At 48.4% G+C, this 23379-nt stretch overlaps 2 protein-coding genes across 7 annotated transcripts in view; one reads left to right on the top strand and one right to left on the bottom strand.

Moving 5' to 3' along the window:
- The window catches only part of RAB37 (RAB37, member RAS oncogene family), a 70401-nt gene that overhangs the window by 30179 nt on the left and 16843 nt on the right, over positions 1 to 23379 (bottom strand). The gene's annotated exons all lie outside the window — the stretch shown is intronic.
- Positions 1372 to 16653, top strand: CD300LF (CD300 molecule like family member f). Of its 3 annotated transcripts, XM_017972798.4 has the most exons (8): positions 7438 to 7487; positions 7612 to 7613; positions 7873 to 8211; positions 9592 to 9655; positions 12833 to 12945; positions 15474 to 15496; positions 15812 to 15949; positions 16392 to 16653. In XM_017972798.4, the coding sequence occupies exons 1-8, from the start codon at positions 7438 to 7440 to the stop codon at positions 16545 to 16547; spliced, it is 885 nt and encodes a 294-aa protein (XP_017828287.4). In that variant the 3' UTR covers positions 16548 to 16653. The 3 variants fall into 3 exon arrangements, with proteins under 3 accessions (XP_035157578.3, XP_078230728.1, XP_017828287.4); XM_035301687.3 differs by lacking the exons at positions 7438 to 7487; positions 7612 to 7613 and adding an exon at positions 1372 to 1500; XM_078374602.1 differs by lacking the exons at positions 7438 to 7487; positions 7612 to 7613 and adding an exon at positions 1372 to 1500 and having other exon boundaries at positions 9547 to 9655.

Here is a 23379-nt window from a genome sequence, read left to right as displayed (position 1 = left end):
AGTGGCTCAATCAGAGCTCACTGCAGCCTGACCTCCTGAGCTCAAGTGATCCTCAGGCCTTAGCTTCCCAGGTTGCTGGGACCACAGGCGTGCATTACTATGCCCAACTAATTATTATTGTTATGATTTTTGAGAGGGAGTGTTGCTCTGTTGCCTAGGCTAGAGTGCAGTGATGCGATTTTGGCTCATTGCAACCTCTGCCTCCCAGGTTCAAGAGGTTCTCCTGTTTCAGTCTCCTGAGTCACTGGGATTACAGGTGCCCCCCACCATGCCCAGCTAATTGTTATATTTTTTAATAGAGATGGCGTTTCACCATGTTGGTCAGGCTGATCTCTAACTCCTGACCTCAAGTGATTTACTTTGGCCTCCCAAAGTGCTGGGATTACAGGCATGAGCCACCACACCCAGACTTTTTTTTGGAGATGAAGCCTTGCCACATTGCCCAGGCTGGTCTTGAACTCCTGGCCTCAAGTGATCTTCCCACCTCAACCTCCCAAAGTGCTGAGATTACAGATGTGAGCCACCATACCTGGCTCTGTAGTCTAGGGTTGAATACCCAATCAGGTTCCTCACACCTGCATTCCAACCTTTGGTCCAGAATCTCTCCTCTGGCTTTCTGACTTTGGCCCCAAGTGCCCCTCAGTCCTCTTGAATTCCTGGCCTTCTGGGCTCATAAGAATCTGGCTATACCTGAAGGTCAAGGTTTAGGGTTTTGTATCCATCAGCTGTGACTCTGTAGGACACCTCTGGTGGAGCTGAGTGTTTCTGCCCCCAGCTGACCCACCAGGGGTGGAAGATTGGATAAGGACTGGCCAGACCCAGTGGGTCTATGTCTGCAGGTTTCCACATGACAGAGAAGGAGCTGCCAAGTTCTCTTTTCAGAGAACCCATGGTGGTTGTGGACAGAGAGGTATTTCTCAAAAGCTTATGATCGCTATGACCCCTTGCATTGCCAACTGCCTTGATATTTCAGATATTTCACCCTTTTCACCTCCTTCCTCTTTTTTTTGGATGGAGTATTGCTCTGTTGCCCAGGCTGGAGTGCAGTGGTGCAATCTCGGCTCACTGCAACCTCTGCCTCCCAGGTTCAAGCGATCCTCCTGCTTCAGCCTCCTGAGTAGCTGGAACTGCAGGCAAACGCCATCATGCCCACCTAATTTTGGTATTTTTAGTAGAGACGGGGTTTCACCATAATGCCCATGGTGGTCTTGAACTCCTGACCTCACGATCCGTCCACCTTGGCCTCCCAGTGTGCTGGGATTACAGGCCTGAGCTACTGCGGCTGACCAACCACTTCCTTCCTCTTTTAGTCTCATTCACCCATGGGAAGTGACTGAAGGAGGAAGTTCAAGGGTGAGAGTGAGTGCCAGCAGAAGGCTGGGAGATGGATTGGAGTTTGTAGTTCATTCCTGCTGCCAGGCTCCACCGAGGGGAACGGGGACCGCTTTGAAGAGAAGATGCCCCTGCTGATGCTCTTCTCCCTCTTCTTCTGGATCTCAGGTGAGTGGGCCTGGGTCGGTCTTCTTGGGAGAAGCTTAGCCAGTGGGAGGAATTGGCTGACAGAGGGAAGAAGGTATCTGGCCAGAAGGCATCCTTTATGGTATAAACCATGTGCATGTCATCCACGTACACACTCACCCAGTGTTTCTGTGGCCAAGGCAGGAATACAGGGCATGGCCTTCATCATGAAGCCAGTGAAAGCAGAATTCCTGACCCCCAGAGGCTGATCATGTGAAATGGACAGATGGTAGGCCCTGCTGGCCAGGGAAAAGCAGAGGAGGAACCCAGGCTGCTCAGGAGAGCGGGCAAAGGCCTGATCTTGGACTGGGTGGTCTGTCACCTGCGTGGATGTGTTGAGGAAGGGCAGGCATCAGGGAAGAAGTGAGGCTGGAGAGGCTCCGAAAGGAGGAAAGGGAGTTTGTGGGCAGAGAGGGAGTAGTGGTTCTAGGCATTTGGGGCAGAAGGGAATAGAAGTTGCTGAGGGACTGGAAAGGTCAAGAGGAGATAAGCCCAGCAGGGGCGTAGAGGAAAGGAGGGACAGAGACGTGGGCAGAGCCAGAGGGCAGGAGACACCTTAAGTTGGTGCATACAATTTTGAGTAAAAATGAAGGGAGGCTAGGCAAAGAGGCTCACGCCTGTAATGCCAGCACTTTGGGAGGCCAAAGTGGGCAGATTGACTGAGCTCAGGGATTCAAGACCAGCTTGGGTAACATGGCAAAACCCTGTCTCTACCAAAAATCCAAAAATTAGCTGGGCATGGTGGCATGCACCTACGGTGCCAGCTACCTGGGAGGCTGAGGCATGAAGATCACTTGAGCCCAGGAGTCAGAGGCTGCAGTGAGCTGTAATCACGCCACTGCACTCCAGCCTGGGTGACAGAGTGAGATCCTGTCTCTTAAAAAAAAAGAAAGAAAACAAAAGAAAAGAACAACACGAAATGTAAAGAAGTGATAAGTACTGTGAGGAAAACAGAACAAGATGGTACGATACAGTGGGACTCAGGTGCTGGGGGTACTTTAGGTCAGGTGGGCTGAAACAACCCACCTGAAGAGGGTCCCAGATGCCTGTCTGAGCCGGGACCTGGGAAAAACAAGTTGGAGAACGATCAGACAAAGGATTGGGACCAGGCTTCCGGGCACAGGGAACAGCAGATATGAGGGCTCTGGTGTGGAAATGAGCTTGGCCTGGGCACCTCTGAGGAACAGAGAGGTCAGCATGGTCACAGGCTTCACAAGAACCTGATGGGGAGATCGGAGGGGAGGATATTATTATCTTTTGGGAGGAAAGGTCTTGCGGAGGGAAGTGATGCGTCTTGAGCTGCGAGGCTGGTAAAGGTGGAGCAGGGAGAGGCTCATGAACACTTGGCCCTGAACTCAGCATGGAAATAGAGAAGGCAGACTTTGGGTGAGATGTTAGGAAATGTGTTGGCACAGTGAGATCTGGACAGGCGCGGCTGCTTTTTCTCTGACATCTGGAAATGGGATAATTTGGTGGCAAGCAGATGTGAGAGTCGTGTTGGGGGTAGGTATGGTTTGGGACCTGTCTGGAGTGGGCAGAGATGCCAGCAGGCACAGCTTGGGTGACGACATGGAGTCTGGAGAGCACCGTGAGCCTTCGTGTGTCAGCTCTTGCCAGCCTCTTTCGCGGAACTTCCACCCACAAGCAGCAACAATGCCTGCACTGCTTCTAAATAATTCATTGTTTTAAAATACTCAAGAAAAAAAAAAATGCCCATCAGGAAGTTCATTTTCTGTGAGAAAGGAAGGTGTCTTTTTTTTTTTTTTAGTTGGGTTCTCAATCTGTTGCCTAGGCTGGAGTGCGGTGGCATGATCATAGCTCACTGCAGCCTCAACTCCTGGACTCAAGTGATCCTCCTGCCTTGACCTCCTAAGTTGCTGGGATTGAAAGCATGAGCCACTGTGCCTGGTAAGAAAGAGATTTTTTTTTTTTTTGAGATGGAGTTTCGCACTCGTTGCCCAGGGTGGAGTGCAACAGCGCAATATCAGCTTACTGCAAACTTTGCCTCCTGGATTCAAGCGATTCTCCTGCCTCAGCCTCCCAAGTAGCTGGGATTACAGGTGTTGTGGGCTAATTTTATATTTTTATTTTTTGGAGACAGAGTCTCACCCTGTCACCCAGGCTGGAATGCATGCACATGGCACGGTCTCTGCTCACTGAAACCTCTGCCTCCCGGGCTCAAGCGATTCTCCTGCCTCAGCCTCCTGAGTAGCTGGGATTACAGGCACGTGCCACCATGCCCAGCTGTTTTTGTATTTTTAGTAGAGATGAGGTTTTGCCATGTTGCCCATGCTGGTTTCAAACTCCTGAGCTCAGATGATCTGCCCTCCTCGGCCTCCCAAAGTGCTGGATTACAGGCGTGAGCCATCAAGTCCGGCCTAATTTTGTATTTTTAGTAGAGATGTGGTTTCACCATGTCGGTCAGGCTGGTCTTGAACTCCTGACTGCAAGTGATCCACCTGCCTCAGCCTCCCAAAGTGCTGGGATTACAGGCGTGAGACACTGCACCCGGCCGCACTGTGCTTTTTTCCTACAAGTCTTTATTGTTTCTGTTAAAGTTATTCCTACGAATTTAACACGCTTTTATTGCTAATGTAAATGAATACTTTCCGCTTTATTTTCCAACTGTTTATTACCAGTTTATAGGAAAGCCATTGATTTTTACGTATTTATTGTTTATTTAGTCACTCTACTAAATTCAATCATGAATTAAAATATTTTTTCATTTAAAATTAAAAAATTTTCTCTAACTCATTTCCCTTTTGATAATTATAAATTTATGATTTTCCTACATTGATTAGAACTTCCAGAGTCATGTTATTGTATATATTGTCAATTCATGTTTTGTTAATGATTTAGTAGGAAAGTCTATAGTATTTCACTGTTAAGAATAATTTGGCTGGTGGTGCATGGTGGCTCACGCCTGTAATCCCAGCACTTTGTGAGGTTGAGGTGGGCAGATCGCTTAAGCCCAGAAGTTTGAGACCAGCCTGGACAACAAAGTGAGACCTTGTCTCTGCAAAAAAAGTTAGTCAGGTATGATGGTGCATGCCTGTAGTCCTGTGGTCCCAGCTACATGAGAGGCTACTGCAAGAGGATCGCTTGAGCTCAGGAGGCTGAGGCTGCAGTGAGCCATGTTCATACAGAGAGCCAGAAGTCTCACTGCACTCCAGCTTGGGTGACAAAGTGAGACTCCATCTCAAAAAAAAAAGAAGAAAAAAAGAATAATTTGGCTCTTTATGATTTCCTAAGACTTTTTAATTGTGGAAAATAACACATACAAAAAGGTATATAAAACATCAATGTCCACGTTAACAAATTATCACAAAGTACATATGAATGTCTCGCATGAAGTGTGGTGCTTGTTGAGGATTTTGATGACAATCTTTATCAGATAAAGGCAATTCTCTTAGTTTGCTAAGAGTTTTTTGAAAAAACATGAATGAATGTTAATTCCTATCAGGCACTTATTTGCACCTACTGAGATGATCACATGATTTTTCTCCTTGACTCTGTTAATATGGCAATATGGCATATTACCCTTATCGACTTTCTTTTTTTTGAGACGGAGTCTTGCTCTATCACCAGGCTGGAGTGCAGTGGTGTGATCTCAGCTCACTGCAGCCTCCATCTCCAAGGTTCAAGCGATTCTCCTGCCTCAGCCTCCCAAGTAGCTGGGACTACAGGTGTGTGCTACCATGCCCAGCCAATTTTTTGTATTTTTAGTAGAGATGGGTTTTCTCTGCTATGTTGAGAGATACTGGCCAGGATGGTCTCGATCTCTTGACTTCGTGAATGCCTGCCTTGGCCTCCTGAAGTACTGGAATTACAAGCATGAGCCACCACGCCTGGCCTTATTGACTTTCTAACGTTAAAATCACTTTGGATGCTTGGCATAAACCCAACTTGATGATAATGTTTTATCCTTTTTAATGTATCACCAGATTTCGTATGGTGGGTTTTGCATTTATGTTAATGAGTTTTTTTTTTTTTTTTTTGAGATGGAGTCTTGCACTGTTGCCTGAGCTGGAGTGCAATGGCTTGATCTCACCTCACTGCAACCTCCGCCTCCAGGGTTCAAGTGATTCTCCTGCCTCAGCCGCCGGAGTAGCTGGGATTACAGGCATCTGCCACCACGCTCGGCTAATTTTTTATTTTTATTTTTAGTAGAGACGGGGTTTCACTATGTTGGCCAGGCTGGTCTCAAACTCCTGACCTTGTGATCCACCTGCCTTGATCTCCCAAAGTGCTGAGATTACAGGTGTGAGCCACTGCGACTGGCCAATGAGAGATATTTGCTTACAGTACTTTCTTGCTCTGCTCTTGTCAGGTTTTGGCATAAAGAACATGCTAGCTCGTGAAATGGATTTGGGATTTCATCTGTTTTCTATGCTCTGAAAATTATATATAAAATAGACATTATTTGACATTATTTCTTCCTTACATGTTTGGTGAATATTCCCATTGAAGCTGTATAGGTCTGAAGTTTTATTTTGGGGGATTTTTTTTTTTTTTTTTTGAGATGGAGTCTTGCTGTGTCACCAGGCTGGAGTGCAGTGACGTGATCTCGGCTCACTGCAACCTCCACCTCCCAGGTTCAAGTAATTGTCCAGCCTCAGCCTCCTGAGTAGCTGGGATTACAGGCACATGCCACCACACCCAGCTAATTTTTGTAATTTTAGTACAGATGGGGTTTCACCATGTTGGCCAGGATGGTCTCGATCTCCTGACTTCATGATCTGCCTGCCTCTGCCTTCCAAAGTGATGAGATTACAGGGAGGAGCCACTGTGCCTGGCCTTGGGGGAAGTTTTAAACAAGAGATTTGATTTATTTAAATATGGCAACTATGGGATTATTCAGGTTTTCTATTTCCTTTGTGCTGATTTTAGCATATTGTATTATTTTTTCTTTTCTTTTTTTCAGATGGAGTCTTATTCTGTCACGCAGTTGGAGTGCAGTGGTATAATCTTAGCTCACTGCAACCTCTGACTCCTGGGTTCAAGGGATTCTCCTGCCTCAGCCTCCCTAGTAGCTGGGACTACAGGTGCCTGCCAGCATGCTAGGCTAATTTTTGTATTTTTAGTGGAGATGAAGTTTCACCATGTTGGCCAGGCTGGTCTCGAACTCCTGACTTCAGGTGATCCACCCACCTCGGCCTCCCAAAGTGCTGGGATTACAGGCGTGAGCCACCATGCCTGGCCCCCACTCGGTAGTTTTTCAGTGCTTGCTCCCCTCCCTCCTCCGTTTCGGCATACCCAGTGTCTGTTGTTCCCACCGTTATGTCTATGGGTAACCAATGTTTAGCTCCCACTTACAAGCAAGAACATATGGTTTTTGGTTTTCTGTTTCTATGTTAATTCACTTAGGATAATGACCTCCAACTGTATCCATGTTGCTGTAAAGAATGCGATTTTGAAGAAAAACATATATTTTAAGAAAATGCAGGCCAGGTGTGGTGGCTCACGCCTGTAATCCCAGCACTTTGTAAGGCTGAAGTGGTTGGATTGCTTGAGCCCAGGAGTTCGAGACCAGGCTGGGCAACATGGCAAAATCCTGTTTCTACTAAAAATAAAAATTAGCCAGGAAAGGACCTGTTCCTGTAGTCCCAGCTACTTGGGAGGCTGAAGCAGGAGGATCGATTAAGCCTGGGAGGTGAAGGCTTCAGTGAGCCATGATTGTGCCACTGCACTCCAGCCTGGGCAACAGAGTGAGAACCTGTCTCAAAAAAAGAAAGATAATACTTGCCTTTCTACAAGGTGATAGTAATCAGGACAGCACAGGATTGGCATAAGGGTAGACAAGTAGATCAATGGAACAGAATGGGAAATCCACACACACAGGCACTCACCCAGGGTGGTTTATTCCAGAAGCACTAGAAATCATTAGGACCACCAGGACAGGCTCTCCACAGACAGCTGATGTGGCTGCCTCAGCTCGACCTCCTGAGGGTCATCAGTGCTAAGTCAAGGTAAGACCCTGTGGAAATGGGTCTCCTGGTATTTCCTCCCCACCAGGTTGGTCTAACACAAAAATGGCTGCAAAAGGACATTCCTTGAAATCTACAGATTACCTTGGCCATAGGGTAGAGAGAGGGGTGAACTGCAGGAAGCTATGATTGCTCAGTGCCAATATTTTAATTTCTTTTGGGATCTGTTGTGCACGTCAGTGATTTTCCTGATGGCTTTGACCCAGTGGAAAACTGAAGGACAAAAATTTTGTATGTGGAAGGTATATTTCTTCCTTGACTGTTATTTAACTTGTAAGACTTGGACTTGGGAGCTAATTCCCTAAATAGGAGGCATGGCCCTGCCCTTGGGGTGGGAGGTGATGGCACACGAATTTGTGTTTTCCAGGCTACCCCATTGCCACTGAAATCACTGGTCCAACCACGGTGAACGGCCTGGAGCGGGGCTCATTGACTGTGCGGTGTGCTTACGGCTCACAATGGGAAACCTACTTGAAGTGGTGGTGTCGAGGAGCTATTTGGAGTAACTGTGAGATCCTTGTTAAAACCACTGGATCAGAACAGGAGGTGAAGGGGGACCGGCTGTCTATCAGGGATGATCAGAAAAACCACACATTCACCGTGACCATGAAGGATCTCAGAAGAGATGATGCTGACACTTACTGGTGTGGGATTGAGAGAACTGGAACTGACCTTGGGGTCAAAGTTCAAGTGACCATTGACCCAGGTAAGAGGGAGTGTATGCTTGGATTTGTCTCTTGGGGCCTACTCTGACCTGGTCTCTGAGGTCCTACCCAAGTGACTTAATTGTCACTGAGTGATCTGCCACTTGAGTCCTGAGTCTCACAGAACCCTGACTGACCACTTATGATTGGAGGGGTCAGGGCCTCTCATCAATGCCCCTATGGCTCCCAGGGCTCCCTCCACACGGGGATTAAGCCTTTCTAGGCACACGGTTTCTCCTCTGCAAAGCTCAGTGCCTGAGGACAAGGTGACGGTCCCAGTCTCAGCCTGTGGGCCAAGGGGATGCCCTCCATGGTATGCAGAGACCCCAATCCTTGCCATTGCTTTCTGGAGACCTCTGTGCCCAGGAGTGTTCTGTTGTTGGTGGAGTTCTGGGCTAGGGCTTTGTAGCCGCTGTTCCCACCTCCCGTTCCATACCCAACCTGGGAGAAAGAGAGGCTTAGCATAGTCGGGGTGCTGGCGTCAAATTCCCAAGTCCAGAAAGGTCCTCACAATCAAACAGCTGCATTCCTGGTCCCTGAAATCCCACCATGAGCCATTCGTGCATGTGGACTTAATGATGTTCTCTTCCTACGTCCTTTTAGAATGCAGACACTCTGGGAGGATCAGCTCAGAGGTCCCAGTGCCTTAATTTGCATGGGTTTATTTGTTGGGCTCATTCTGCTGTCCCTCAGAAGATGAACAGCACCAGCTCGAGGGTCCTTGCGGCATGGGGGAAGCACCACAGTCCTCAGGGCCCCATGCTATCCCTGGAGCCTCTGGGGCATGTTCTGGTTTGCACAGTGCTGAGCGTGCATTGTCTCAGTGAATCTTCACAATACCCCTGAGAAGGGGGCATCCCCATCTTTGAAGCTTTGTTACTTGCCCAAAGTCAAGGTTCTTCCTGCATATTATGATTTCATTCAGGGCTGGTCCTGGCCTTTGATGTCACCGATCTAGTCAGTCACTGTGGAAGTTCCCACTTTACTCCTGTTGCTGCTGGATAAATAGGGCTGGGGGTGGAGACTGGCTGAGGCCCTGTCATAAGCAGCAGGACTGCTCAAGTTCAGCGGATCTCCAGCTGCTTCTAGGCTCTTCCCAGCCCCCTCTAACCCTTCCAGGGCCTGCTCAGCATCCTCCCTGGACCCTACCCATCCCTGCCTACCTCTGAGGCTCTGGAGTCTCCTAGAGGCCAGGGAGACATAAGCAGTCCAGGCTACAGCCCCTTCCCGTAGTAGCAGTCCGGAATCCCCCAGGCTCAGAGCTGCATGCAGGGCTGTGGGTGGGCTGTGGGCAGGGAAGCCTCTGATCTGGTCAATATATCAAGCATCAACTACAGCGTCGACTGCCACCCCCACCACGCCTACCTTCACTACGTTTACAGCACTGGTCACCCTGGAAGAAACCAGTAGCTCCCCAACTCTGAACAGCTACCACTTGGACAACAGGTAAGCCAGCTTTGGTTCCATGGTGTCCTACTTGGCCCAAACTCCTCCAATGGAGAACTCTGAAGTCCCAGCTTCCAGCCTGAGCTTTGTCTGGAACCTGCAGGCTCCTTGGTGATGATGAGGAAGCTGGGAGTCCCTCCCACTTGCTGTCAGACCACATGGTGTCCTTTCAGTCCCTCCCCACAGATCTTTCATTCTGCAGCTCAGTGCTGTCCGTGGGTTCATTCATTCATTCGTCCCTCTTTTACTGTGTTATAATAATGTCTACATGGCTGCCCCATGCTGAGCTCTGGGGACACAGACATGGACTATCCCCGTGGAGCTCAGAGCTTAGTGCAAGAGACGGCAGTGAGTGAGAATGGTGTGGCTCATGTAAGTGTGGGCGTGGGGGCGTGGGGCCACAGGGATGGCTCTTTTTCCAACTTCTGGAAGGACAAGGAAAGGAGGGCTTGGGGAAGTCCTGTTTCCCTTAATTTTCCTCTGATCACTGTTATGGCTAGAACAGTGGTGCTGATAGTTCCTCGCATCTCTAGCGCACCTGGCAGCCACAGAAGGCTTTCCTGGGCATTATTTTGTTGTCTTTGACCTTTCCTACAACCACCCATGTGGAAGAACAGGCAGATATACACATGTTCCCATTTTACAGAAGAAGAAACTGAGCCTCAGTCCCTTCCTTGGTGAAGGGTGGCGCTGGAGCTTGGATGGAAGTCTCTGGATTCCACACCACAGCTTAGTCATGCCTCTAGTGCCCTGCCTAACCATCTGCAGTGAGATGGACTTTCTAGAAGGAGAAAAGTCCCCTTTCATTTCCTCCTTTCACTCTCCTTGGCTGGCTTCACTTTTTTTTTTTTTTTTTTCTTGAGATGGAGTCTCATTCTGTCACCAGGCTGGAGTGCAGTGGGGCAGTCTCGGCTCACTGCAACCTCTGCCTCCCGGGTTCAAGTGATTCTCCTGCCTCAGCCTCCCAAGTAGCTGGGATTACAGGCTCCTGCCATCATGCCCGGCTAATTTTTGTATTTTTGTAGAGATCGGGTTTTACCATGTTGGCCAGGCTGGTCTTGAATTCTTGACCTCAGGTGATCTGCCTGCCTCAGCCTCCCAAAGTGCTGGGATTACAGGCGTGAGCCACCGCGCTGCTCTTTGCCTTTATTTTTAGGTCTGCCAAGTGCCAAGGTCTCTTATTTCTGGGACCTTGCCACAGAATCCCTGTGGGAAGTCCCCAGTATTCCAACTACCTGAGACCCTTCTACTCCCCTTCTCTCATTTGCCTTCTGTTTTAAAACAATTCAAACTTTTTAAAGTTTTCTTTTTCTTTTTAGATAGTCTTACTCTGTAGCTTAGACTTGAGTGCAGTGGTGCTATCTTGGCTCATTGCAACCTCTGTCTCCCATGTTCAAGGGATTCTCATGCCTCAGCCTCCTGAGTAGCTGGGACTACAGGCACCTGCCACCACTCCCAGCTAATTTTTTTTTTTTTTTTTTTGAGACTGAGTCTCACTCTGTTTCCCAGGCTGGAGGGCAGTATTGTGATCTCTGCTCATTGCAACCTCCGCCTCTTGGGTTCATGTGATTCTCTTGCCTCAGCTTCCCAAGTAGTTGGGACTACAGGGATGAGCCACCATGCCCAGCCAATTTTTTTTATTTTTAGTAGAGACGGGGTTTTGCTATGTTGGCCAGGCTCGTCTTCAACTCCTGGCCTCTAGTGATTTGCCTACCTCAGCCTCCCAAAGTGCTGGGATTACAGGCATGAGCCACCTTGCTTTGTCCCCATTTTTCTTTTTTCCTAAGCAAACTAATACAGGATGCTCTCTGTTTTGAAAGTTTACTTTCTGGCTGGGCGTGGTGCTCATGCCTGTAATGACATGCCTGTAATGATAGCACTGTGGGAGGCCGAGGCAGGCAGATCACCTGAGGTCGGGAGTTCGACACCCATCTGACCAGGAAGAGTGAAACTCTGTCTCAAAAAAAAAAGAAAAGAAAGTTTATTTTCTACCATACTGCTTTTGAGACTCAGTCCCCCAAAAAATATTATTTTATGGATCAAAGCCTTATGTAAGTACCTGATTAGGGCCTTTGATTAGCATCATATAGTTTATTCACTCATTTATTTCACTTGAGGTCAAGAATTTGAAACCAGCCTGGCCTACATGGCAAAATCCTGTCTCTACTAAAAATACAAAAATTTGCTGGGCATGGTGATGGGCGCCTGTAATCCCACATACTCGGAGGCTGAGGCAGGAGAATCTCTTGGACCTGGGAGGTGGAAGTTGCAGTGAGCCGAGATTGTGCCACTGCACTTCAGCCTGGGGGACAGAGAGAGATTCCGTCTCAAAAAAAAAAAACCAAAAAACAAAAAACAAACAAAAGAAAACCCCAACTATCTTTTGTTAAAAGTCTTAAAATTTAAAAGTAAAATGTTGCTTTGTACCTGGTGTCTTTCATTAAGAATTTACTCCCCTCATTTCTCACAGAGAATAACAGTCGGGAGTCATTGTCACAATATAATAGAAATGATAGCAACCAGATTCATGTGAGGACTAAGAAGGACTTTTAAAAAATAACGATGGAATTGGTGTAATTGGGATTGCAGATTAAAACGTGGAATTAAGAGAGAGAAGATGGAGTGTATGTAGAAGGGCTGTTAAAATGTAAAGCTCGGCTGCATTATTTGTGGAGGCTCAAACTTGTGAAGGTTAAATACCATAATTTTCCCATTTGTTCTGCATTTTGATTCTGAAAAGAAAGCTGGCTTTGCCCATTTCTTATTAAAAAAACTTGTTGTAAAAAAACACTTTTATTTCAGCTTTAGGGGTACATGTACAGGTTTGTTATATCAGTAAATTGCATGTTACCAGGGTTTTGTGTACAGAATATTTTTCACCCAGGTAATAAGGATAGTACCCAGTAAGTAGGTTTTGATTCTCTCCCTCCTTCTGCCCTCCATCCTCAAGTAGGCCCTGGTGTCTCTTGTTCTGTTCCCTTCTTTGTGTACATGTGTGCTCATTGTAAAACCACTTTTGAGGGCCCTCAGGAGTGAGGGTTCCCAGGCTGCAAACCACAGTCTTGCAGCTCATCAGGTGTGTGCCCCTTCCCTGCCGCCGGTGAGGGGGGCGGTGGGATTGAGCTGAGAGGCAGACAGTGAGCTTGGGATGCTGGGGCCACGTGTGGTTGTTTCTAGGTACAAACTCATGAAGCTCAGAGTCCTCCTGCCCCTCGTCTTCAGCATATTGCTGCTTCTCTTGGTGGCCGCCTCGCTCTTGGTTTGGAGGACGATGAAGTGCCAGAAGAAAGGTGAGAGGGCTGGGTGAGGCTGGGCTGAGACTGGGCTGAGTGGCTGGGTGTGTGGCCAATGGCCAGCATTGGCATCTGGGAGCTATCTGGTCCAAGGGATGACCTGCACGATCTGGGAAGGGCACTGTCCCAAAGGCCCTCAGCAGCTGGCAGTGCCAGGGGAGCAGGGGGCACCCTGGAACTTGCTGGGGAGCCCAGGAGGTTGTGGCATTCTCTACCTGCCCTGCACACTGGTCCTTCCCCTTCTCTTCCCTCTGACCCATCTCCCTCTCTCTTTCCTTAATTGGCTCTTGGTGGCAGAGGTGGCAATGGTCTCAGGTGAGTGGTCCAGCCTAGGGTGTCTAGACTAGATGCTACAGTCAGGTCTGTGTGGTTGTCAAGGAGGTACTGAGCTAACATGGAGTGGGGAGGAAGAAACAGACATAAACACAAGAGTGCATGCACACACACACACGATCACGTGTACACACACCGCATGGATGCCACAGTGCATGTGCACTCGCCACATTACACACCCCCACGATCATGTGCACACACACTGCATGGATACCATGGTGCATGTACATTTGCCACATTACACACACACACACACACACACACGATCATGTACACACACCGCATGAATGCCACGGTGCATGTGCACTTGCCATATTACACACACACGCGCGCATGCATGATCATGTGCACACACACTGCATGGATACCACAATGCATATGCACTCACCATTACACACACACACACATACACACACGTACGATCACATGCACACACACTGCACAGATACCATGGATACCATGGTGCATATGCATTCACCACATTACACACACATACATGTATGAACATGTGCACACACACTGCACAGATACCATGGATACCAGGGTGCATATGCATTCACCACATTACACACACACACATGCACGATCATGTGCACACACACTGCATGGATACCACGGGGCATGTGCACTAATCACATTACACACACACACACACACACACACACACCCCTCCAAGTTGGATCAGAAAATCGGAATGGCCTTTCCTTCTGTTCCTCCCCTGCCCATTGGACTTTCCAGGCTGCCTACTTGCCCTGTGTGAACTTGCTCTTCAAGGAAGAACCTCTTGGAGCAGGAGCCTGCACTCACAGATCATGAGGTCTGGCCTCAGACAAACCCCTTTGCTGTCTGACTTCACTTCCACATTCTCACACAATTGTACCCCTTTCCCTTCTAGAACAGCTGGGTCCTAGCTCTCACGGGGTCCTTTCCAACACTTCTCCTTCCCCATAGCCTGGGAAATCTTTCACCTGGGAAGAGGGGAGTCTGACTCTTTGTTAATTTGTGTTCTGAGATGCTTTTTAGTGATCGCTTTTTCTCCCGAATATATTGCCCATGACCTAAGGTCTAAGTGGTTTCTGTGTTCTTCAGCATCTAGAATTTTGAAACTAAAAACCAGGGGGAAACCCCCTATTTCTTTGTTGTCCCTAGAGCAGGGATGTGGAGGCGGTGACTGTGGAGGGCAAAAAGAAGACAGGACTGGCAACCACCTGAAAACTGGTCCCTAGGCTGGGCACGGTGCCTCATGCCTGTAATCCCAGCAGTTTGGGAGGCCAAGGTGGGCGAATCACTTGAGGTCAGGAGTTCAAGACCAGCCTGGCTAACATGATGAAACCCCTTCTCTACTAAAAATACAAAAAATTAGCTGGATGTGGTGGCACATGCCTGTAGTTCCAGCTACTCAAAAGGCTGAGGCAGGAGAATTGCTTGAACCCTGCGGAGGTTGCAGTGAGCTGAGATTGCACCATTGCCCTCCAGCCTAGGAGACAGAGTGAGACTCTGTCTCAAAACCAAACCAAACCAAATCAGTCCCTACTGTGCCAGCCCAGCTCATACACTCTACTCGAGGTTGGGGGAAGCTTGGCACGATCCTATCTCTGCAGATGACTTTTATTGACAGAGCACCACCTGCCCAGCATAGCCAGCACCCAGGTTGCAAGGAAGGGACAGGCCCTGCCACCCTGCAGCTTACAGCCCACCTGAGGACTAACTAGAATTCAGTGGGATAAATATGATGAGGCATAAAGCAAGTGCCGCCGGGGGCCCAGGAGGAGAGTTAGACAACCTGGGTAGCTGCAGAAGGCAGGCATGACTTTGAATTGACCCCTAAAGGATGAATCAGGTAGAGACACAGTGGAATTCCAGGCCGAGTGGGGATTCTGCAGAAGGAAACTCACTCCCAGGGGAGCTGATGGCTGGCAGGGCCACCTGATCAGCTGAGTGCACAGTTCTACGATGTGGGGAGCAGGGGGCTGGGTGTCCTTTTTCAGGTGGAGAAATGAAAGCTCAGAGAGGTGACATGACCAGTGTCACAGAGTGTGTCTTCTGAGCAATCAGAATTAGAACCAGGTCCCTGTCTCTAAGCTTGGACCTAATTCACTTCTTTTCTTCCATATTTCTCTTCCCTAGACCTGGGGGTTCTTGTAAGTCTGGAGGATGAGCTTTCTAATTCTGAATTGTTGTTTGTCTTTTAGCAGCTGGGATGTCCTCAGAGCAGGTAAGAGAGTCCCCAGGGTTGGACCAGAGAGACCAGGCAGCTTCTTTCCGCTTCCTCATTTTCCATCTCCCAGAAGGTCCAAAATATCAGATAAGTCTTGTGCCAAAGTATCGCATCATCAGGGCCCCCTGCAGGGCCTGGAAACAGCCAGGGGGATGAGGACTGAGGGGTATGGGATCCTAAGAAGTGGGAGGCACAGAGGGAACTAGGAGAGGGGTACCCAGGGACATGGGAGAGACTCTCGTCCCACTTTGGAAAAGGAACCTGTGTCCACAGATGATTCTGTGACTCCCCAGCCTGTGTTCCCTGTCCCAGGTACTGCAGTCCCCAGAGAGTGACCTCTGCTATGCCAACCTGACCCTGCAGCAGACCAGAGCCTCCCCCAAAAAGGCCACCACAAAGCCCTCCTCCTCTGTCCAGGCTGACCAGGTGGATGTGGAATATGTCACCATGGTGCGTCCTTCATGGGGGCTGCTGTGAGGCTGGGGCAGGGGGGTAGAGGCCTGCTGTTGCCCACCCCCCACCTTTGGAGGGTGGGCTTTCTCCCACTCACATGGGCACAGAGGAGGGGGGCATGGGGCACAGCCATAGTCACTTCAAGACTTGCCTAGGAGCTCCCCCAGGCAAGTCTCAACCCTGGGGATCCAGGGACAGGTCAAACGTGGTCCCCGAGCTGGGTAGGAGAGTGCCAGACAGGCCGAGTGACTTGAGATTCCATAGGAAATGTGCTGCCCTGGTGCAGGGTTTGGGGAGACTGTTCTGTTGTGGGTGAAGCTCACAGTGGTTGGCAGAGTAGGGGGGAAGCTGGAGGGCTTGAGAGGGGTCAGAAGCTCTGAAGGGTCTGCCACCACCAGCTTCCTCCGAGGGCTCCTCTGCCCTGTGACCTTTGCTGCAGGCTCCCGTGCTGAGGGAGGACATTTCCTATGCATCTCTGACCTTGGCTGCTGAGGATCAGGAGCCGACCTACTGCAACACGGGCCAACTCACTAGCCCCATCCCCAGCGGGGGCCCTGAAGAGTCCCTGGAATACAGCACCATCAGGAGGCCTTAGCCTGCACTCCAGGCTCCTTCTTGGACTCCAGGCTGTGAGCACACTCCTGCCTCCTCGGCTGTCTGTCCCCCGCTCCCCTCTTCAGGCCCAGCTGGGGACTGGTACCTCTGCCTGATCAGCCAGCATTGCCTCCAGCTCTAGCTTGGGCTCAGGGCCCAGTCTCAGGGGGCTTCCAAGGGCTTCAAGGAGTTAGGGTTCTCTAACCATCCCCTCCTTTCCTACGTAGTTGAGGAGGGGGTTGGGGCTATGTCCTGGGGCTTTCATGGGAATGATAAAGATGATAATGGTAAAAATATTATCATTATTATCATAAAGTATCACTATCATAATACAGTGAACCTTTATTTATTACTTACCACATGCCATGGGCTGAATAATGGCCCCCAAAGCTATCTGCATCCCAATCCTCAGAATCTGTGACTGTTACCTTCTGTGGCAGAAAGGGACTGTGCAGAGGTATTTAAGTTAAGGACTTTGTGATAGGAAGATTGTTCTTGCTGATTCAGGTGGGCCCAAAATCTAACCACAAGGGTCCTTATAAGAAGGAGGCCAAAAGGTCAAAGAGGAAGAGACAATGTGATGATGGAAGTGGACATTGGTGTGATGTGACCGGGGCCACGACTGCCACGGCCTTCAGACTCTGGAAAAGGCAAGGAATGGATTCCCCCTGCCTGGAGCTTTCAAAAAAACCCCAGCCCTGCCCACTCCTTGACTTGAGCCCAGTGAAACTGATCTTGAGCTTCTGGCCTCCAGAACTGCAGGAGAATAAATTTGCTTTGTTTTTAATAAGCCACGATATTGATGCTAATTTGTTACAGCAGCAACAGGAAACTCACACGGTACACGGCATGTGCCTGTCCCTAGATGCTTCCCACGTAGTAACTAATTTAATCCTCACAACAACCACAAGGCACTTCTATTACTGTCCCCCCCCTTTTGTTGAGATGGAGTCTCACTCTGTCACCCAGGCTGGAGTGCAGTGGCAGGTTCTAGCAATTCTTCTGCCTCAGCCTCCTGAGTAGCTGAGATTACAGGCAAGCCACCACGCCAGGTTAATTTTTTATATTTTAGTAGAGATGGAGTTTCACCGTGTTGCCCAGGCTGGTCTTGAATTCCTGAGCTCAGGCAATCCATCCTCCTCAGCATCCCAAAGTGTTGGATTACAGGCGTGAGCCACTGCACTGAGCCTATTGTCCCCTTTTTACAGACAAGGAACCCGAGGGATGGAGAGGTTCAGTGATTTGAACCAAGTTTCATGGCGAGTAAGCAGATGAGTTGGAATTTGAGCCCATTTGACCTCAGAGCCTGGAGTCTGCACTGTTTGTGTAAGGAGGATAGTGTGTATGTGCATATGTGTGTATGTGTGTGTGTGTGCTGTTCACACAGGGATCATGAACATTTATAGATAGTGGACTTACTACCTTTTTTTGAGACAGAGTCTTACCTTGTCCCCCAGGCTGGAGTGCAGTGGTGAGATCTCGGCTCTCTGCCACCTCTGCTTCCCGGGTTCAAGCAATTCTTCTGCCTCAGTCTCCCAAGTAGCTGAAACTACAGGCTAATGCCACCACACCTGGCTAATTTTTGTGTTTTTAGTAGAGATGGAGGTTCACCATGTTGGCCAGGCTGGTCTCAAACTCCTGGCCTCAAGTGATCCACCCACCTCGGCCTCCCAAAGTGCTGTGATTACAGGTGTGAGGCACCACACCTGGCCAGACTTACTATCTTTATTCTAGCACCCTGACAGCCTTCCTTCCAGAAAGTACCCTCAACCCCACCATGTCTCATCATCTCTGACCTAACCCAAGCAACCGTTCCCTGCCTGGTCTTCCTCTTTCATTTTCTGTCGTTGAGTCCATTCTCCTCCCAGCAACCAGCGTGGTCTTTTCCAAGGACAGATCTTATTACTCCCTGCTTATAGCCTTCTGGTTGTTTCCCTCCCAGCCTGCAAGGTCCCAGGGACTGCTGCCTGCCCCTTCACCCCCATGTTCATTCATTCTCCCTCTCATAGGCTCTGCTCCATGCACACCGGCCTTTCTTCTGTCCTAGCAAGATAAGGCTTGCTTTCTTCTTAGGGCCTTGGCACTTGCTATTTCTCTTTTTTAGAATGCTCTTCCAGCAGATGGGCGAATAGTTAGCTCCTTTTTATCATTGCATCTCAGCTTAAATGTCACCTCTCAGAAGAGGCCTTCCTTGGCAGGGCAGTGACCCTTGCAGCCCACCTCCGATTTCTCTCTGTCTCGTTGCTTTACTTTATTTCCTTTGGTGAAATGACTTACTTAGTGGGGTCTACATTTATCACTCCCCCATCTCCACTAGGCTGTGTGCTGCCTTACGTGGAAACTTCATCTCATTCACTCCTATATCCCCTATGCCTAGTTACTGTCTGGCTCATGGTGGGTTCTTGAATGTTTATTGGTTGACTCATTGAAGAAACAATGCATTTGGAGCAGAAGACAAGCTCTCAGAGCCAAGGCAGCGGTGTTCATCATTCTGGGAGGGGAGTCCTGGGCCAAACAACCTAAGGAATTTCAGGATTGACTGCCCAGAAGCATGAAGTGGAAAGACTCCTTTTTCCCCTCCTGAAAATTGGTGAGAGGTGAGGGCTTACGATGGCCTCTGGCTAGAGGACCTTTGCCCAGCACTTCACCTAGGCTGATTTTGTTGGAGGTGGGGATTGTAGGGAGGGACTGGGAATAAAGTGTCAGGGAAGGCATCGTGGCTTGGGAGGAGATGACGAACTATGGCTGAGGACCACAGGCCGGTGGCCCAGCGGATAGCAGGCTGTGGGCATATTATCAGTCCATGTCAGTGTGTCCTGGGCTTTGCATGACTTCTCACAGCTATGGACACCCCAAGGGCATCTGGTGTTGGTGGCCTTGGTGAAGAGATCCTGCTCCCATGACCTCAAAGGTGGTTCCCTAGAATCTCAAGGGCTTTTCCGTCCTGGGGGGCTTCGCAGAGCCCAAGCAAACTTTATCATTCTTAAGCCGGTCATCTAAGCTGGTCAGGTCAGAGTGAGACTGTTTTTGATGCAGACCGTTTTAAGATTTACAGAGCAAGAAGTGCCCACAGAGAGATCTTAAAATGGAAAAGTTCAAAGCAGAGCCAAATTAGAGTGAGGCAAGGTAAGTCACAACATAAGGCCTTGGGCCAGTGCGTCACTGTGCCATTTCAACTATTGTGCATAAAGTGGATTGACTTCAGAGTTTATTTCAAGCAGTTATTACATTACTACATACAATGTATAAGTCCGTGCTTATGTTGGATAGGAAGGGATTCATTTTTTTCTGGTAATATACAATCATAGATCCCAGTGAAGATTATTGCTGTGAAACTTCTGACATTAAGCTAGGCACACAAGGAAGACTAGAATTTGGCTCAGTTTGATTTGGCTGGAGGAATTGGACTGCTTCTACCTTCATCTGGAGGGTGGACATGGGCTGGGAGGAAGGTTGTATCCTGGCTGAGCCAAGGACTGGTGAATCAGCGTGGGAAGACCAAGCCATTCTAATCCCTTTTAATTGCCTTAGTCAAACTTTGAAAAAAATGTCTACAGGCCAGGCACGGTGGCTCACATCTGTGATCCCAGTGCTTTGGGAGGCTGAGCCAGGAGGATCACTTGAGTCCAGGTGTTTGAGACAAGCCTGGGCAACATGGTGATCCTATCTAAAGTTGCTGGGGTTTCCCTGCCTCGATTTTTGAATGATTAATTCTTAAAGATTCCAGGCCAGGCATAGTGACTTACAACTCTAATCCCAGCACTCTGGGAGGCCAAGACAGGCAATCAGTTGAGCCGAGGAGTTCGAGACCAGCCTGGGCAACATAGGGAGACCTATAACAAATAAATAAATAAATAAAAATTAGCTAGGTGTGGTGGCGCACACCTATAGTCCCAGCTACTTGAGCGGCTGAGGTGGGAGGATTGCTTGAGGATTGCTATCTCTATAAAAAAATTTCAAAAATTAGCCAGGCACCTGTGGTTCCAGCTAGTTGGGAGGCTGAGGCAGGAGGATCAGCTGAGCCCTGGAGTTCTAGTCTGCAGTGAGCTGTGATCATGCCACTGCACTCCAGCTTGGGTGACAGAGAAGAAAAAAAGGAAGTATCTACAAGAGAGAATAGATTACTGGATATATTGTTTTTACCTAAAATCCTAGCCCTCTGGCTTGGTAGCAGTCTGAAAAGGGACCCTTTTATGTTCTCAGAAATGGGGTTGATAGTCATGAGCCAGTACGGTCAAGTCCAGAGCTGGACAGAGCAGATGTCTGCCTTGTGGTCCTGAGAAGAAGTGTCTGGGTTCTCTCTGCAGTGCTGTGACTGCAGGAGTCAGCTGCTAATCCAGCCCAGTTTGCTCAAGCCTGAGCTAGAGCTTAGAGTGCTAGAGAAGTAGCCAGGGCGAGAGAAGGGAGGCGGCTATGCACAAGAGGCAGGAAGGAAATTGCTTCATAATGTCTACAAATTTGTATGTGGGTGCCATCTTAGCTGTAACCCCACCCTCTATCATGACTCCGCTGAGGCAGATTTTGGGTGGCTGGCCAGTACCTTTATTTCGAAGGAGAGGACTTTAAATACGGTTCCTCAGGTCTGAGTCAGGGTAGCACTTACTGTCTTGCTGTATGATTTCCAGGAAAACATGTTCTGTTAAAACAAACTCTAAGATTTTTAAGCACTCAGTCCTGATTGAGTGCCTAATTATTTATAGCCATCTAAAGTTGCTGGGATTTCCTTTCTTAGTTTTTGAATTATTAATATTTAAAGATTCTGGGCCAGACATGGTGGCTCATGCCTCGAATCTCAGCACTTTGGGAGGCCAAGGTAGGCGATCGCTTGAGCCCAGGAGTTCTAGGCCAGCCTGGGCAGCATAGGCAGACCTACAAAAAGGAGGTCTCTACAAAAAATAAAAAATTAGCTGGGCGTGGTTGTGCATGCCTGTAGTCCCAGCTACTTGAGAGGCTGAGAGGGGAGGATCGCTTGAACACAAGAGGTTGAAGCTGCAGTGAGCTGGGATGGTACCACCGCATGCCAGCCTCAGGGACAAAGTGAGGCCCTGTCTCAAAAAAGATTCCACTCGCTAAGGCTGTAAGATCTGGACAGCCTCCTTTTGAGAACTGTGTGCATATCACTGGCTTTCAGAAGATAGAACTGTTCGAGAGTCAGTTGAGGGAGAAAGAAAAAGCAACAACAACCTTGAGTTGGCAACCTCCAAAATCCACGAATAAGGTAACTTTGCACTGAAGTGAGGTGAAGGACTACCTTTGCTTGACACCTTGAAAAATAGAGCTCATAACTGCTTAGCCTTGAAAAGCGCAGATTGCTGGAATCGGTTGATTTCACGTACCAATAAATTTTTAGATTGGCAGAGAGCGATATAGTAATTAGCCTTTTATTCTACCAAGTAAGCACACTTTTTAAAAACTTTTTAGTTTTCTTTGCCAAAGTCAAATATTTCTGAACTCAGTAGGTGTTATTCAGTGTCATTGGAATTGGTAATTGGTCAGTTCATTGAAAAAGTTTGTTAAACCAGGAACTCATAAAAGAGATAAACTGTATTTTTCTTTCTTTCTTTCTTTCTTTTTTGAGATGAAGTCTTGGTCTGTCACCCAGGCTGGAGTACAGTGGCGCAATCCTGGCTCGCCACAAGCTCCGCTTCCCACGTTTAAGCGATCCTCCTGCCTCACCTGGGTAGCTGGGATGACAGGCACATGCCACTATGCCTAGCTAGTTTTTGTATTTTTAGTAGAGATGGGGTTTCACCATGTTGGTCAGGCTGGTCTCGAACTCCTGACCTCTGGTAATTCACCCACCGTAGCCTCCCAAAGTGCTGGGATTGCAGGTGTGAGCCACCACACCTGGTCCACACACAGCTAATTTTGTATTTTTAGTAGAGACGGGGTTTCACTATGTTGGCCAGGCTGGTCTTGAACTGACCTCAAGTGATCCACCTGCTTCAGCCTCCCAAAGTTCTGGGATTATAGGTGTGAGTCACCATGTCCAGCCTATTTTTTCTCTGTATGCTTTATTTTGACTTAAAATATCCAAATGTGTAGTTATTAGCAAGTACTTTGATGAATACCTAAAGCCTTGGCTTTGCTTACAAGTCTGCTGAAATGTGGGGCCATTGCCTTTCCCACACAAACCACACGCACATGGCCCTGGGGTTTCAGTTCCAGTTTCCTTAACATGAAGCAAGAAATTCTAGACACTATGAAGCCACCTGATGGCAAAATCCTTCTTCATTTTTATGTGTTTCCTCCCAATATTTTACAGTTCTATCACTCATTCCTAATTTAATAGCATTTAAAAAAATGACAGGCTTTTATAGTCTTTTCAAAGTACTCAGTTTAGTTTTTGTAGAGATAACAGTTTTCTCATTGTTTACACTCTTATTTTATTTTATTGGTTAATAGTCTTTCTGTTTAAATTTTTTTTTTTTTTTTTTTTAATGGAGACAGAGTCTCGCTCTGTCAACCAGGCTGGAGTGCAGTGGTGCAATCTCGGTTCGTTGCAACCTCAACCTCCCAGGTTCAAGTGATTCTCCTGCCTTAGCCACCCAACTAGCTGGGATTACAGGTGCTCGCCACCACACCCGGCTAATTGTTGTATTTTTAATAGAGACAGGGTTTCACCATGTTTGCCAGGCTGGTCTTGAACTCTTGACCTCAGGTGATCTGCCTGCTTCAGCCTCCCAGAGTGCTGGGATTATAGGTGTGAGCCACTGTGCCCGGCCAATTCCTTTGCTTATGGGTGAATTGATTCAATTATATCATTCTAGTTAACATGTATGGCCAGCACAAGCAAGTAGGGACCCAAATGCACTCTTGTTAACCAGGCACCT

This window comes from Callithrix jacchus, chromosome 5, assembly GCF_049354715.1.
Source record: "Callithrix jacchus isolate 240 chromosome 5, calJac240_pri, whole genome shotgun sequence".
In the NCBI taxonomy this organism is placed as follows: Eukaryota; Metazoa; Chordata; class Mammalia; order Primates; family Cebidae; genus Callithrix; species Callithrix jacchus.
This window is presented reverse-complemented; position numbering and strand designations above follow the sequence as displayed.

Bases quoted from the DNA above. Each gene is read 5' to 3' on its own strand.
- CD300LF (XM_078374602.1), top strand. From the start codon at position 1,458: ATGCCCCTGCTGATGCTCTTCTCCCTCTTCTTCTGGATCTCAG. The intron at 8,212-9,546 runs GTAAGAGGGAGT...CATCAACTACAG, and splicing joins TCAAGTGACCATTGACCCAG to CGTCGACTGCCACCCCCACC. The intron at 12,946-15,473 runs GTGAGAGGGCTG...TTTGTCTTTTAG, and splicing joins GATGAAGTGCCAGAAGAAAG to CAGCTGGGATGTCCTCAGAG.